The sequence below is a fragment of the Vanessa tameamea genome, chromosome 24, assembly GCF_037043105.1.
Source record: "Vanessa tameamea isolate UH-Manoa-2023 chromosome 24, ilVanTame1 primary haplotype, whole genome shotgun sequence".
NCBI classification, from domain to species: Eukaryota; Metazoa; Arthropoda; class Insecta; order Lepidoptera; family Nymphalidae; genus Vanessa; species Vanessa tameamea.
The window spans coordinates 8,081,485-8,093,485 of NC_087332.1; the positions used below are offsets into that span (position 1 = coordinate 8,081,485).

General features: G+C 32.3%; 1 protein-coding gene across 1 annotated transcript in view; it reads right to left on the minus strand.

Annotated features, from left to right (window-relative positions):
- Nucleotides 1-4,131: 4,131 nt before the first annotated feature.
- Nucleotides 4,132-12,001, minus strand: part of LOC113396031 (alpha-2Db adrenergic receptor) — a 467,800-nt gene continuing 459,930 nt past the window's right edge. Inside the window, exons 4-7 of the mRNA XM_064218765.1 lie at nucleotides 9,324-9,473; nucleotides 8,475-8,587; nucleotides 7,740-7,875; nucleotides 4,132-5,028 (exon numbers count right to left, since the gene is read on the minus strand). Coding sequence (XP_064074835.1) covers nucleotides 4,429-5,028; nucleotides 7,740-7,875; nucleotides 8,475-8,587; nucleotides 9,324-9,473 — 999 coding nt within the window. The 3' untranslated portion in view covers nucleotides 4,132-4,428. The remainder of the gene's footprint in view (nucleotides 5,029-7,739; nucleotides 7,876-8,474; nucleotides 8,588-9,323; nucleotides 9,474-12,001) is intronic.

A 12,001-nucleotide genomic window follows, 5' to 3' on the forward strand; every position in this document is an offset into this window, starting at 1 on the left:
ATGATAACAATACATTTTCGTTTATCCCTTCTATTGCTCAAATTATTTATAAATTATATTATTTATATTATATTAAATTAATTTTTATTAATATATTTATAACCTAATTAATGAGATTTCTAATACAAGAATCTAAAATACATTTATTTAGAATTAAGTCGTCGTTGTCGTTTAAAATTTATAATTATAATATTATCTACTAAGTTGTAATCAGTATTTACATTTTGTAGGAAAGAAATTTTTATAAACTATATTCAGTCGTAGGTACAGTTTATAAATATTTATAATAATTAACGTTAAATCTATTTATAATTATTTATATAATTTATGTAATTTTTACATAATGAGAGAAATATGAAATAAGCTTATGTACAGGATACGCTGAATTCTCTAAATACGCTCAAATTTAACGCGTATGTTTTACTAAGATATTAGAATATATTAAACTATTATCATAAGATTAGGTTTATATAGTTTTGGTGTTCTTTTTTTATAATACAATTACAACTATTCTATAGTTCAATGTTTAATATAATCTAAATAATAACAATATTTATACAAATTGAAATCGGGATGCGACCAGCGCTTTGAAAATACAAAAAAACTCACATTTATTTATTTTTTTATTTAAATAAATTTATTAAATCGATAAAATAAATTAATTGTGCAAGTGTTAAATTGTTAGTAATTCGATTTGAAAATCGATCAATGCATTACATATAATTTAACAAATTATGCGAAAATAAAAAATAAAAACGTGTGTTTTTTTTTTAATAATATATATTTTTTTCTTTTTTATTAAAATGTGCAATTTATTGAAGTGCTAGTAGGCACGGAGGCACAGTCATCATTTAATTAAATATTAATAATTCTATTCTAATAATTATCATTGAGATATTGTAAACATTTTATATAAATGTTACATAGTTGAAACAAATTAAACTATTTAGAACATTATATATATATGATTTCACTACTTTTTAAGATTATATTTGTTGTATTAATCTCCTTTGAATACTAAAGAAAATGTTTACAATACATTCAAAGATTCAAACACCACACCTTTACAACGATATTTTGATCATTATTTAATGAATATGATATAAATGAGTATTAATATAAAAATCTCTTCACAAGATACACATGATAAGGCTCGGTTATATGTTAAAATAAGGCAAAGTAACTACATACGTAATTTTTTTTTATTATACTCTGTGGTAATTCCCGCCTTTTTTATATTTTGTTTATTATTATTTGTCTACTCTGTGGATGTTAAAAATTGAAGTTTGTGGTTGTTTTTTTTAAAGTAATCCAAAGGCAAAAGCATTAACTGAATTGATGTAACAAGCTTAATCCAAGCTCGACGCCATACAGCCTGTCTATCGATGTGATGTGATCAAAATTGTGACCGTCACGTTTTTTGATATTTCATAGCAGATGTAAAATGTCAGAATTGATGGCTATGAAAAATGAAGAACAAAAAAAAAACACAAAATAATATTTCAGAGGTACAAATCTATTTACTTGTAAAGGATCTAATGATTAAATTCCAAAAAAAATAAAGGCTACATTATTCTTGAGTATTTTAAATTATAAATACTATTTCATACCCGGGGTGGTCGCTAGTGTAGAGTGAAATGAAAAAAAAAAACATTCAAAGGTTTTTTAGTAAAATAAATATATTTGTGTGAGTAACACACTCACATGGAGAAGGAACGAAGATTAGGGAGTAAGTCACGGACACGAGGAATTAAATACTTATTATAACGCTAAACAATACTAGTTAGCACTGCTGTATTCCGGTTTAGAGGGTGGATGAGTCAGTGTAATTAAAGGCACAAGGGACATAACATCTTAGTTCCCAACACGGGTGAGGGATTGGTGACTGAAATTGTTAATATTCCACTTCACCAATGCCCGTGAGCTGAGGTGCTGACCATCAAGGTGCCCATTTGCCAATCCTCCTACATATTATAAAGAAAAAAATATATATAACAACACCATTTAACTTTATAAGTAGAAGACATTTTGAACAAAACTATTGAAACTAATTTTGCTGAAAAATACTGACGACGAAATCGGCCCCATATTAATTAAATCCTCGATAATCATGGTTCCGAGTGTTATAAGACGTTATGGAACGTATTAGTCTAAGGTTACGTAGTCCGCTAGTTACCAAAATCAAAGTTTAATAGATAACGCATCTTTGTGTATTCCATGCTGTCTGGCCTTGATATTTGCGGTTGAATCAGTACTTTCATATTAATTTCCAATTTCTTATCAAATTATTTCGATAGAAACATGGATCTAAAATGATAATGGCGATTTTAAATTTCGAACAGGAACATTATTGATTTGGGTGTTAAAATCATCTAGTTTCGGTTATAAAGATATCGATAGACCTGACCGTGCTATATGGAGCTCTGCAACTTTTACTATCACCGATGAACACCGGAGTAGCTTTAAATATTAATAAATATCGAACAACATCACACACATTACTCTGATCCCAATGTAAGTAGCTAAAGCACTTGTGTTATGGAAAATCAGAAGTAACGACGGTACCACAAACACCCAGACCCAAGACAACATAGAAAACTAATGAACTTTTTCTACATCGACTCGAACACGGAGATCGTCAAGCTTTATTCAAGCCTATTTGATAGGAAAGATTTTGGCTAAGGCAATTGCACACATGGGCTACAAAACGAAACCAAATCCAGTTCGAGAGAATACGTAACGATTCAAAAGTACTTTTATGATTGAATACATTTGATTTTGATTGTTAAATTATTAATTATTTTAACAATCAAAATGAGTTCTTAATAGGTTTTGAAATGCATGTCGTAATTCATGTAAAATAATACGAAAAACTGAAAGTACGTATTGCGTCATGAATTGTCATCGACCAATTACATTTCAGAATAAAGTAAAATTAACATATCGACATAATATATAATTTTTTTAAAGTATTTATAATAAATATTGTGAGATGTATTATGTATTTGTGTGAAATTGGACTTATCTTTACACGACTGCACAAAAAATGCGTTTTCAGGGCTCATGCTTATATATTTTGTTATGGCATATGTAAATGGGCCACCTAATGCTAAGTGGTCACGAATGCCTCAAAACGGAACACAACAATGTTGCTGCTTGCCTGTAGATGAGTGGGTGGTACTCAGACGGGCTGGCACAAAACTCTTCCACCAAGTAAAACATATATGAGTTTATTTATTCCATCATAACGTTTATATGCTTGAACATACTTGGACGTGTGGGGACGTATGTTCCTGTGACGCTGACTATATATTTTTTATTTTTCAGATCGTTCTTTGGCAGGGCAGCTGGGTTTTATTTACCTTATGTATTTTTACTATTTCAGTAGAATAATGTCTAAAGGTATTTGATAATGAAGTTGAAATTGAAAATTATATAAAATGAAGTACGAATGCCTTTTTCCATATACATATGTGTGATCGATTCTTGTAAAGAAATATATTTAAGATGAACAATTATACAATATTAACTTAAATTAATTTATTGTTTGTACGTATAAAGCGTAGAGTATATTTATTCATCGAAAATTAAAATAAATAATTTTTCATTTTAACACAGATGAATATTTATATGTTAAGAGAGATTGATAGAAAAAGCTACATATTCATTTATTATGAATTATAATAAAATTATAAGGTAAGGGTATAAAATGTTTTTTTTTTTTTTTTCGTTAAATATTTTTTACAAGTATAGGAATAAGTTATTTAGACGATATAAGTAATCTATACATTTCAAATCCATTAGTGTTGCAGTTTTTTTTTCATTAATATAATTCCCACTAGACGACTCTACGATTAAAGAAAACTAGAATTTTATACAATTATTTTTTACATGCGAATAATTTGTATCCTCTATAGTACTGTTATCAACTAGACTAACCTTTGTGTAAATACGACACTCAACGCGGGTTTCGGTCTTGAGTTCACGAAGTTACCTTTAGATTAGCACAGTTAAAACTTTTGTAAAATTTATTTAATTACACAATATTTTAATCGAAAACAGATGAATTCAAAACGGCTACATTAATCGCTTACAAATTATATATTTATCTGATAATATTCACGAAGATAAAACGCCAATAAGATTATCCGAATACAAAAGTAACATTAGGCGACAACAGTATTCACAGAATAGGTCACGTATGAAAATCTATACAACATAATAATATTATTTACAAATGAACACATTATTCTTTAAAAAATATATTCGACTCGAATGATATTATAGTACAAAGTAAAAATTTCAAGCGTTTCAAGTTAATGGATAGTGATTTGATCAACGTACATTGTAAAGACCTGGCGCTGCTCGCTGTTGGGCCAGCATGATTCTGTTGGCGACACACCGGTAGCAGCACAGGTAGGCTAAACATCACTTGAACAGTATCCTTCTGAATGCTCGTCGGAAATCTTTGTTGAATATCGTATATATTACAGGATTTAAGACGGAGTTCATATAACCCAACCAGAATGCTATAGCGAAAGCACTCGAAGGTATGATGCATCCTCTGCACGCAGCCTTCAAGATGTAAAGGAAGAAGAATGGTAGCCAGCATGCTATAAAACTACCCATGATTAAACCTAATATTAGTGTCGCCCGCTTCTCTTTCTTTCTCGCCAACCTTCGCTTTTCCCTTTCCGGATCACGTGGCTTATGCTGCTTCGGTAAAGCTGGTTCCAGTTCGGCTTTTGTTGGTTGAGTTTTTTCTTGTTTCCGTGACGAGTCACTCTTTTTGCCGAAAATTGGCTGGCATATTCTTAACTTAAGAGGTTTGACTACAGCGCAACGGGACACGACGCCGGAGTCTGATGACGATGGTTCCAGTTCGGATACCATATCTGTGTCTATGGCTACGCTTGGCGCTCTGCATCTCTGCGATTGCAACTGAAGTTCTCCGTTTACGGAGAGCGTTGAACTTCTATAAGGGCACGCGGCTAAGGGGTTTCTTGTTACTTGCGCTGATGTTACCACCTGGAACAAGCGTAAATGATATAGCTGATCACGTCATAAAAATTACGAAAACTAAGTGTTTTTTTATGTCTTATTAAAAATGCTTTAGATAATCGTAATTAGAGTTACTTTTAATTTAATTTAATTTAATTTAATTAATTTGATGTATTTTTACTAATTTATTATTGTTAACATTATTTTATTTTAATTAAATGCTTATGTATTCAGATTTTATATTAGGTTAGAATTGTTATTTGGTGGTTGAATATCAGATGGTGTAATATGGAAACAAAAAATTCAAATGTAAGCCTGTAATATACCACTGCTGGGTATGTTAGGGCGTCTCTCCTCAGAGGAGACACTAATGCTACTCCAACGGTTTTTTGAATACTTTTTGCGCAAAATTTTGATCCGACACATGCAAGTTCTCTCAGGACGTTTTTTTCACCACCAAGCATGATACAAGTTAGAAAAATCACTCAAGGAAATTACTACTAAGACTTTACTATCCCGGTTTCAAGATGAAAACTTCGACTTGAATTATTAGCCCTTTATCAATTTATGTATTTATATAAATATAAGCATTTTTTACCAAAAAATTACTAAGCGGTTTTAGGAAAATATGTCTCTCTTATTTGGTATAACGTGTCTGCATTATTTTACGCATGTATTCCTTATTAATCGGATACAATAATCATGAATACGAAAACATTGAATTTCTAGCGAATACTTTATTAGGTTAGAGTAGTATATCTCTGACGTCATACGTCTTATATAACAGGCACATATTCACACGTATTTGAATAAAGAAAATAAATTCAAATTATATTCCCAGTGAAATAAATCTCCGAATACAAATTCCGAGCGAATTTTGCGGGTGCAGGTGGAAATACGTTGAATAAATGTATTTTTCAATTTTCTCAAGAATGGAGCATTAGTATAACTATCTAACCTAGTTATCTATCTATCTATCTATCTATCTATACCTCCTCATATCTGAATTTCATATAGAAATATATTACAAGTATTCTTGAGGGACGATTTCGCGGAAAAAGTGCGATTTAGATACCCCAGTTTTATTATTATAATACGTTATGCAATTTTGCTGTACGGAGTAGATTATTCGAAGACTATAAGTCTTCAAATGCTTTTTAGTGAAGAGATATTAAAGTGAATTATCAGTCGAGGTGACTTAGTACGGACACGGGAATGTTAGACGACGTATGACGCAAACAGACTTTTCATGTGCTTAATTTGTGTTTATAATTCAACTCGTGCTTGGCTGTGAAAAATACCATGAGAAAATCCTTAACCACACCTAGTGGAACAATAATCAGCGGAGAATAACCACCTAACCTTTTTCTCAAAAAAAATTCAGAATCCAGCTGTGGGATACTTCAGGACATCACAGGCTTTTTAGTTTCAATTCTTGGATTCACAGTCAATGTTAAAACATAACTTGTTAATAATTGAAATAACCAATAATAACTTATTTAATTGTATAATTTAATAAACTGTTAACCCATTAATCGGTTAACTTTAATCCCGGTAAGCAGTTTCATAGTGCGTTTACGTGATTAATTCCATTAAATGCATTCTCATTCTATAACGAAGGTGCATTAAAAATTTACAATTCTTCGAACGTTTATATTTACCTTTGTTCAAGAGTTTGTACTTGTTAAATAAATGAAAGGGAATCTGCTGCTAGGTAAGTAACCGGAAATGTACGCGTTTTTAACGTTATTTTAAATGGATAACAATTAATGTTTTTTTCTAGAAATTCTAGAAATAAAAACGGTGAGGTAAAAGAGCTTTTAATGTGAATGATAAAATGCATTATCTTAATGGACTTTGTGGGTAAAGGTTTTATAGGAAAAATTAAGGTGCTCAATTCTTTCGGTCTTACTCTCAAATAGTATTACCCGTCTACCTTTGTTGAAGATTATGAATTTGAAATTGAATTTTTGTAATATTTCAAGAGTTTAATTCGATATTATAGAAATTCAAAGTTTAATGTACGATATGAAAGTAAAAGAAAAATCGTTTTATGAGTAAATGTATATCTAATAATAACATTTTTAAATGAAAGATTTGTGTTCATTTTCTTTTGGTAATTGTAATCAAATGTTTGCTTTGTTTGCTAGAAGTGAATTTATTTCTTTTTTTTTTTTGACAAATTTTAATTTAACCTTTTCAGCATCCATTTATGCTATTACAAGTCGAGTTTTAGAATATTACGGAGTTTCATCAACCGTACTAATTAATTGTATATTGTATTTTTAGGCGGATGGACAAATGTGCCACCTGTTGCTAAGTGGTCACCACCGTCCATAGACATTGGCACTGTAAGAAATATGTAACTATTCTTTACATTTCCAATCGGGAGCTAAGATGTTATGCCCCTTTGCCAATAGTTACGCTGGTTTAAGCCGGAACACAACAATACTCATAATAATTGCTCTTTGAGTGAAAATGGACGAGAAGGGCCGAAGATCGGGCTCAGTGGCGCGCCTTGGCCGATCCCTACGTCCAGCAGTGGAATAACACAGGCTGATCACGATGATGAATGAAAATGAATTCAGACAGACTTGCCCTACTTGATAAGCCCTACCATAAAGTAAATATATCAAGAATTCACTTCGTCTCCTATCACGACTGAGTATGATCAATATTAGCAGTAGCAAGGATTTCTATCAGTGTCCTTGGGTTTGGTTTTCAGTTATTATTTTTACCTTTAACGTGTCTTTCCTCTCGTCCGGTTGTAGTGCTACGTCCCCCGCTTCACTAGTTGATATGTCGGAGGCGAAGTCACACGTAACGGTCGGTATTGGTACCTGTTGCGTTTCTATTGTTGATATTTGACTTTCCCTGAAATCAATATCGTTATGTGATTATTGATTCTAATCTACTTATGTTATATCTTTGAGCTTTAAGGATAGATGTTAAGGGGGTGGATTGTTTCGGCTTACATGGTCCTTCTTGTCTCAAGAGTTCAAGGTAGGCTATTCTGATGCAGTTCGTTTGTTGATGTAATAAAATGGCCTTGCTTTTAATGAGTTCTTTGGAATTAAATACGGTGATGGTAAATACCCAATAAATGACACTGTTTGCCAGTGGACGGGTTACTACATGAGTTGACAAATTAGTGCATGATACGAAATAAATGAACAGGAATATCAGAAAAAATAAGTTAAAGACGAGTCGCAGCAAAAATTAAACTGAACTGAGATGTTACGGCCCACGTGCCTGTAGTTACACTGGGTCATTCAGGGTGAGTCATCAAACCGGAACACGACAATGAGAATTGCTGTTTCGCACTAGAACATATGAGGAGTCGATGGTATCCGTCCACACGGGTACACAGAGCCCTACCAACAAGTAAGTCTCCACTGGGAATAGCCATCGCAATCAGCCGGGAGGACACGTTCAGGCTATATATGATGTAAATATGTAGTCCGGCATCTCACCTATTATTATTAGAATTGTTAGCGTCTATATCCGGTGGAATAGATATGGTTGATGTCGTCGGCATCGGCCGCGTGCCTTTCGGCGCGTTTGTGAAGCTCGTCTGTTGTTCGTTCTGAAACCAGGAATATTTATAAACACTTTATAAACACTTTATTGCACACAAAAGACAAAAGATACAGTGTACATAACATTACAAGAACATATAACAAAAAAGAGAAGCGTGCAAAGGCGGTCTTATTGCTTAAAGCAATCTCTTACAGACAACCCTTTAGAGTAAGAATTTGTCTGTGGGAAACGGGATGGTGCAAACAAGCATGTTTTATTCTTAAACAACTAAAAATTAAACTTTAAATAATATTTATATGCTGTATAATATTATATATTATACAGCATATAAACAGGAAAGAGAGGCTGAATCTGAAATGTATTTGAGACGGCTCGATAAAATATTTAATTGAAAATGAAAATACAGTTATAATTTATTTATTGTTTACAACACTTCGATTAGGTTAACCACTCGGAATTATTTAGGTATGTGACACGTGACCATTGGTGGGTGGTTGTGGATATTGACGAGAATTCGGGAATCGTATTGTTCGTAATGAAATAGATACGAAATAAAATTAACTTTACTATGTTACGATTAAACCCATAATTACAAGTATTGATCTTGTCGTTAATACATAGATTAAAATAGTTTTTAATAAAGAGCAGAATAATAAATAAATAATATATACAATTAAATAATTGTTTTCCCTCCAGTTGAGCCAAAAGGTAGAGATTGAATCTGTGACTTTGAAATTTAGTCAGTCTTGAATTTTTATATGTTTTACAAAATATATACTTACCGGTCTCGGCCTTGGGTTTTTTCGTATACCTCGTCTCGCCCTCGCCTTGGCAGCGTAGTATATTCGTATATACACGAACACCATTATGCAGGACGGTATGTAAAAGCTGCCCAGCGCCGAGTATACCACGTAGCCGATGTCATCGGAAACCTGAGAATAATATTTAGAGGTTAGAAAAATGTTATAGATTATCATTTCTTAAAAGTGTTAATTCTGGTCTAATTTATTTGTAAGATTTTATAAAGTTAGAATATATGAATATAAGTGCAAATATGCGAGCCGAGATGGCCCAGTGGTTAGAACGCGTGCATCTTAACCGATGATTTCGGGTTCAAACCCAGGCAGGCACCACTGAATTTTCATGTGCTTAATTTGTGTTTATAATTCATCTCGTGCTCGGCGGTGAAGGAAAACATCGTGAGGAAACCTGCATGTGTCTAATTTCAACGAAATTCTGCCACATGTGTATTCCGCCAACCCGCATTGGAGCAGCGTGGTGGAATATGCTCCATACCTTCTCCTCAACGGGAGAGGAGGCCTTAGCCCAGCAGTGGGAAATTTACAGGCTGATTATGTTTATGTATTATGTAAGTGTAAATACTTAATTTTTTTGCAAGGATTGGGCCACCTGACTCAAGTACTAGTCCATACTGATAACTTACTAGGTTTTGGTTCCTAAACATAGATTATGACTTTTTTATGTAACACAATAAACATTTTTTTTAATAAAAATAATTTATCGGTAGGTGTAGTGTTCACATGTAAGGTCGATTTACAAGTTACATTAAATTACAGTGTCACTACAGGCACAAGGGACGTAACATCTTAGTTCCCAAGGTTAGTGGCGCATTGGTGATGTAAGGAATGGTTAATATTTCTTACGACGCCATTGTCTATGGGCGGTGGTGACCACTTACCATCAGGTGGCCCATTTGCTAGTCCGCTTACTGATATCATAAAAAAAAAATAGATATTATATTTAAATATCAGCTCGATGTGCACACACGCCGTCTTCACCGCGCGCCGATTTTTATATATCTTATTTTCCCGCGCTTTCCGCGATATGCGTCACTCGAGATGACAGTTACATAAATACACAGATAATACATATTTATATAAAATATAAATATTATATTAATTATGTCATTACAGATCTGTGTACACTTAAGAGGACAGTCCTTGCGGAACGCCTAAATAGCGCTTACTATTTTCGAAATATCTTAAAACTGGAGTATTGATTATGGATGAAAAAAAACATTCAGTATCTTAATAGATAGATCTCAAGTTTCACCGCATGATATTTATAAAATTTGTATTAATAACTCAGTAAATTCATCGTCAACATCACTCCAAACACTGAAATCGACCTTTTCTATTAACGTTTTTTAAGCTATTTAGCTGCTAGTTTATATATGTATTTTTGGTTAAATGGGGACACAAAAGTGTAAATAATAAGTTCACCGTGTTAAATTTCTATTATATCACATAATATTATAGTAATTTTTATTTCAATATTGCTTACTTTTTGGCATTCGTCGTCCATACTTTTTAGTATGGAGAAAATCATTTGACGGTTTTGACTTATTATTCGACATCGCTGTCAACAAATTTTCAGTCCCTCCCCAGATCTCAAGGTGGGAGCACGTCAGTTTTTATTTCGAGCCGAGTCTTATAATTTCGCGAATCGTCTACGCACACATAGACAAGTTAGCATAAGGGTTGGGCGCGAGTGTCGTGGGATGCAATTGTTAATTTTTACTTTTCAAGATTTATCGACTATTAGTCAAGTCACATATTATTAAGTTAGTTCTTTGATAAATAAATATTTTTGTAATAATTAATAAAAATTGAACGATTTTAATTGGCTTTTTAATTACTCTGTATGAATCTACCCCATGGCGTACGAATTTACCGCATTTACTGTACGAACGTACCCCTACCATACCAATACGTGGGGTACATTCGTACAATTATTTTATGTAGAAAAAAGCCTATAATCCTTTAACCTTTTGTCATAATAGTTTTGGACTTTTTTGTAACAAACTATAATATATTTGTTACACTTAAGCACATAAACTAGGTAAATACGACAATTAATCACATCAATAAAAAAATAAAGTCTGAAAAGTGTACGAAGGGTAACTATTTTCCCCTAATGTCGAATTAAAAGTACAAAATTGTAAGGATGAACATAGTGAATACCCGAATGAACCTGAATGTAATGTAATTTTTGCACTATCCTGCTTATTTTTTTCTCTTAATACGAAATTTAAAACAAACGCCAACTCATACCCAAACTCATGTCGTTTAGTTCGTCTGCTTAATTCCTAATTATTTAAATGCTTAATTAAAATAGTGCATAGTGCTAAGCAAAAACGGTTGATATACATTCCATTTTGTACTGATGCTATACTTAGTTAGTACCTTTCATGACCAGATACCGTCAGCGGGCCGCCCCCCTGATTTTTGTGTAATATAAAATAATTTTAATTGACTTGTTTAACCAAGAAGATTTATGTCTTTAGTTATTAGTTAATTAAAAAAAAAACTGATTAATATTTACCTCCATTATTTTTATTTATAAAATTTAAGTAAGTGATTATTTAATGTGTCTTAACGCCCTAATTCGTTATACCTACCAACCTTAAAATATCCAGAAAATAATAATTTAGTTAGAG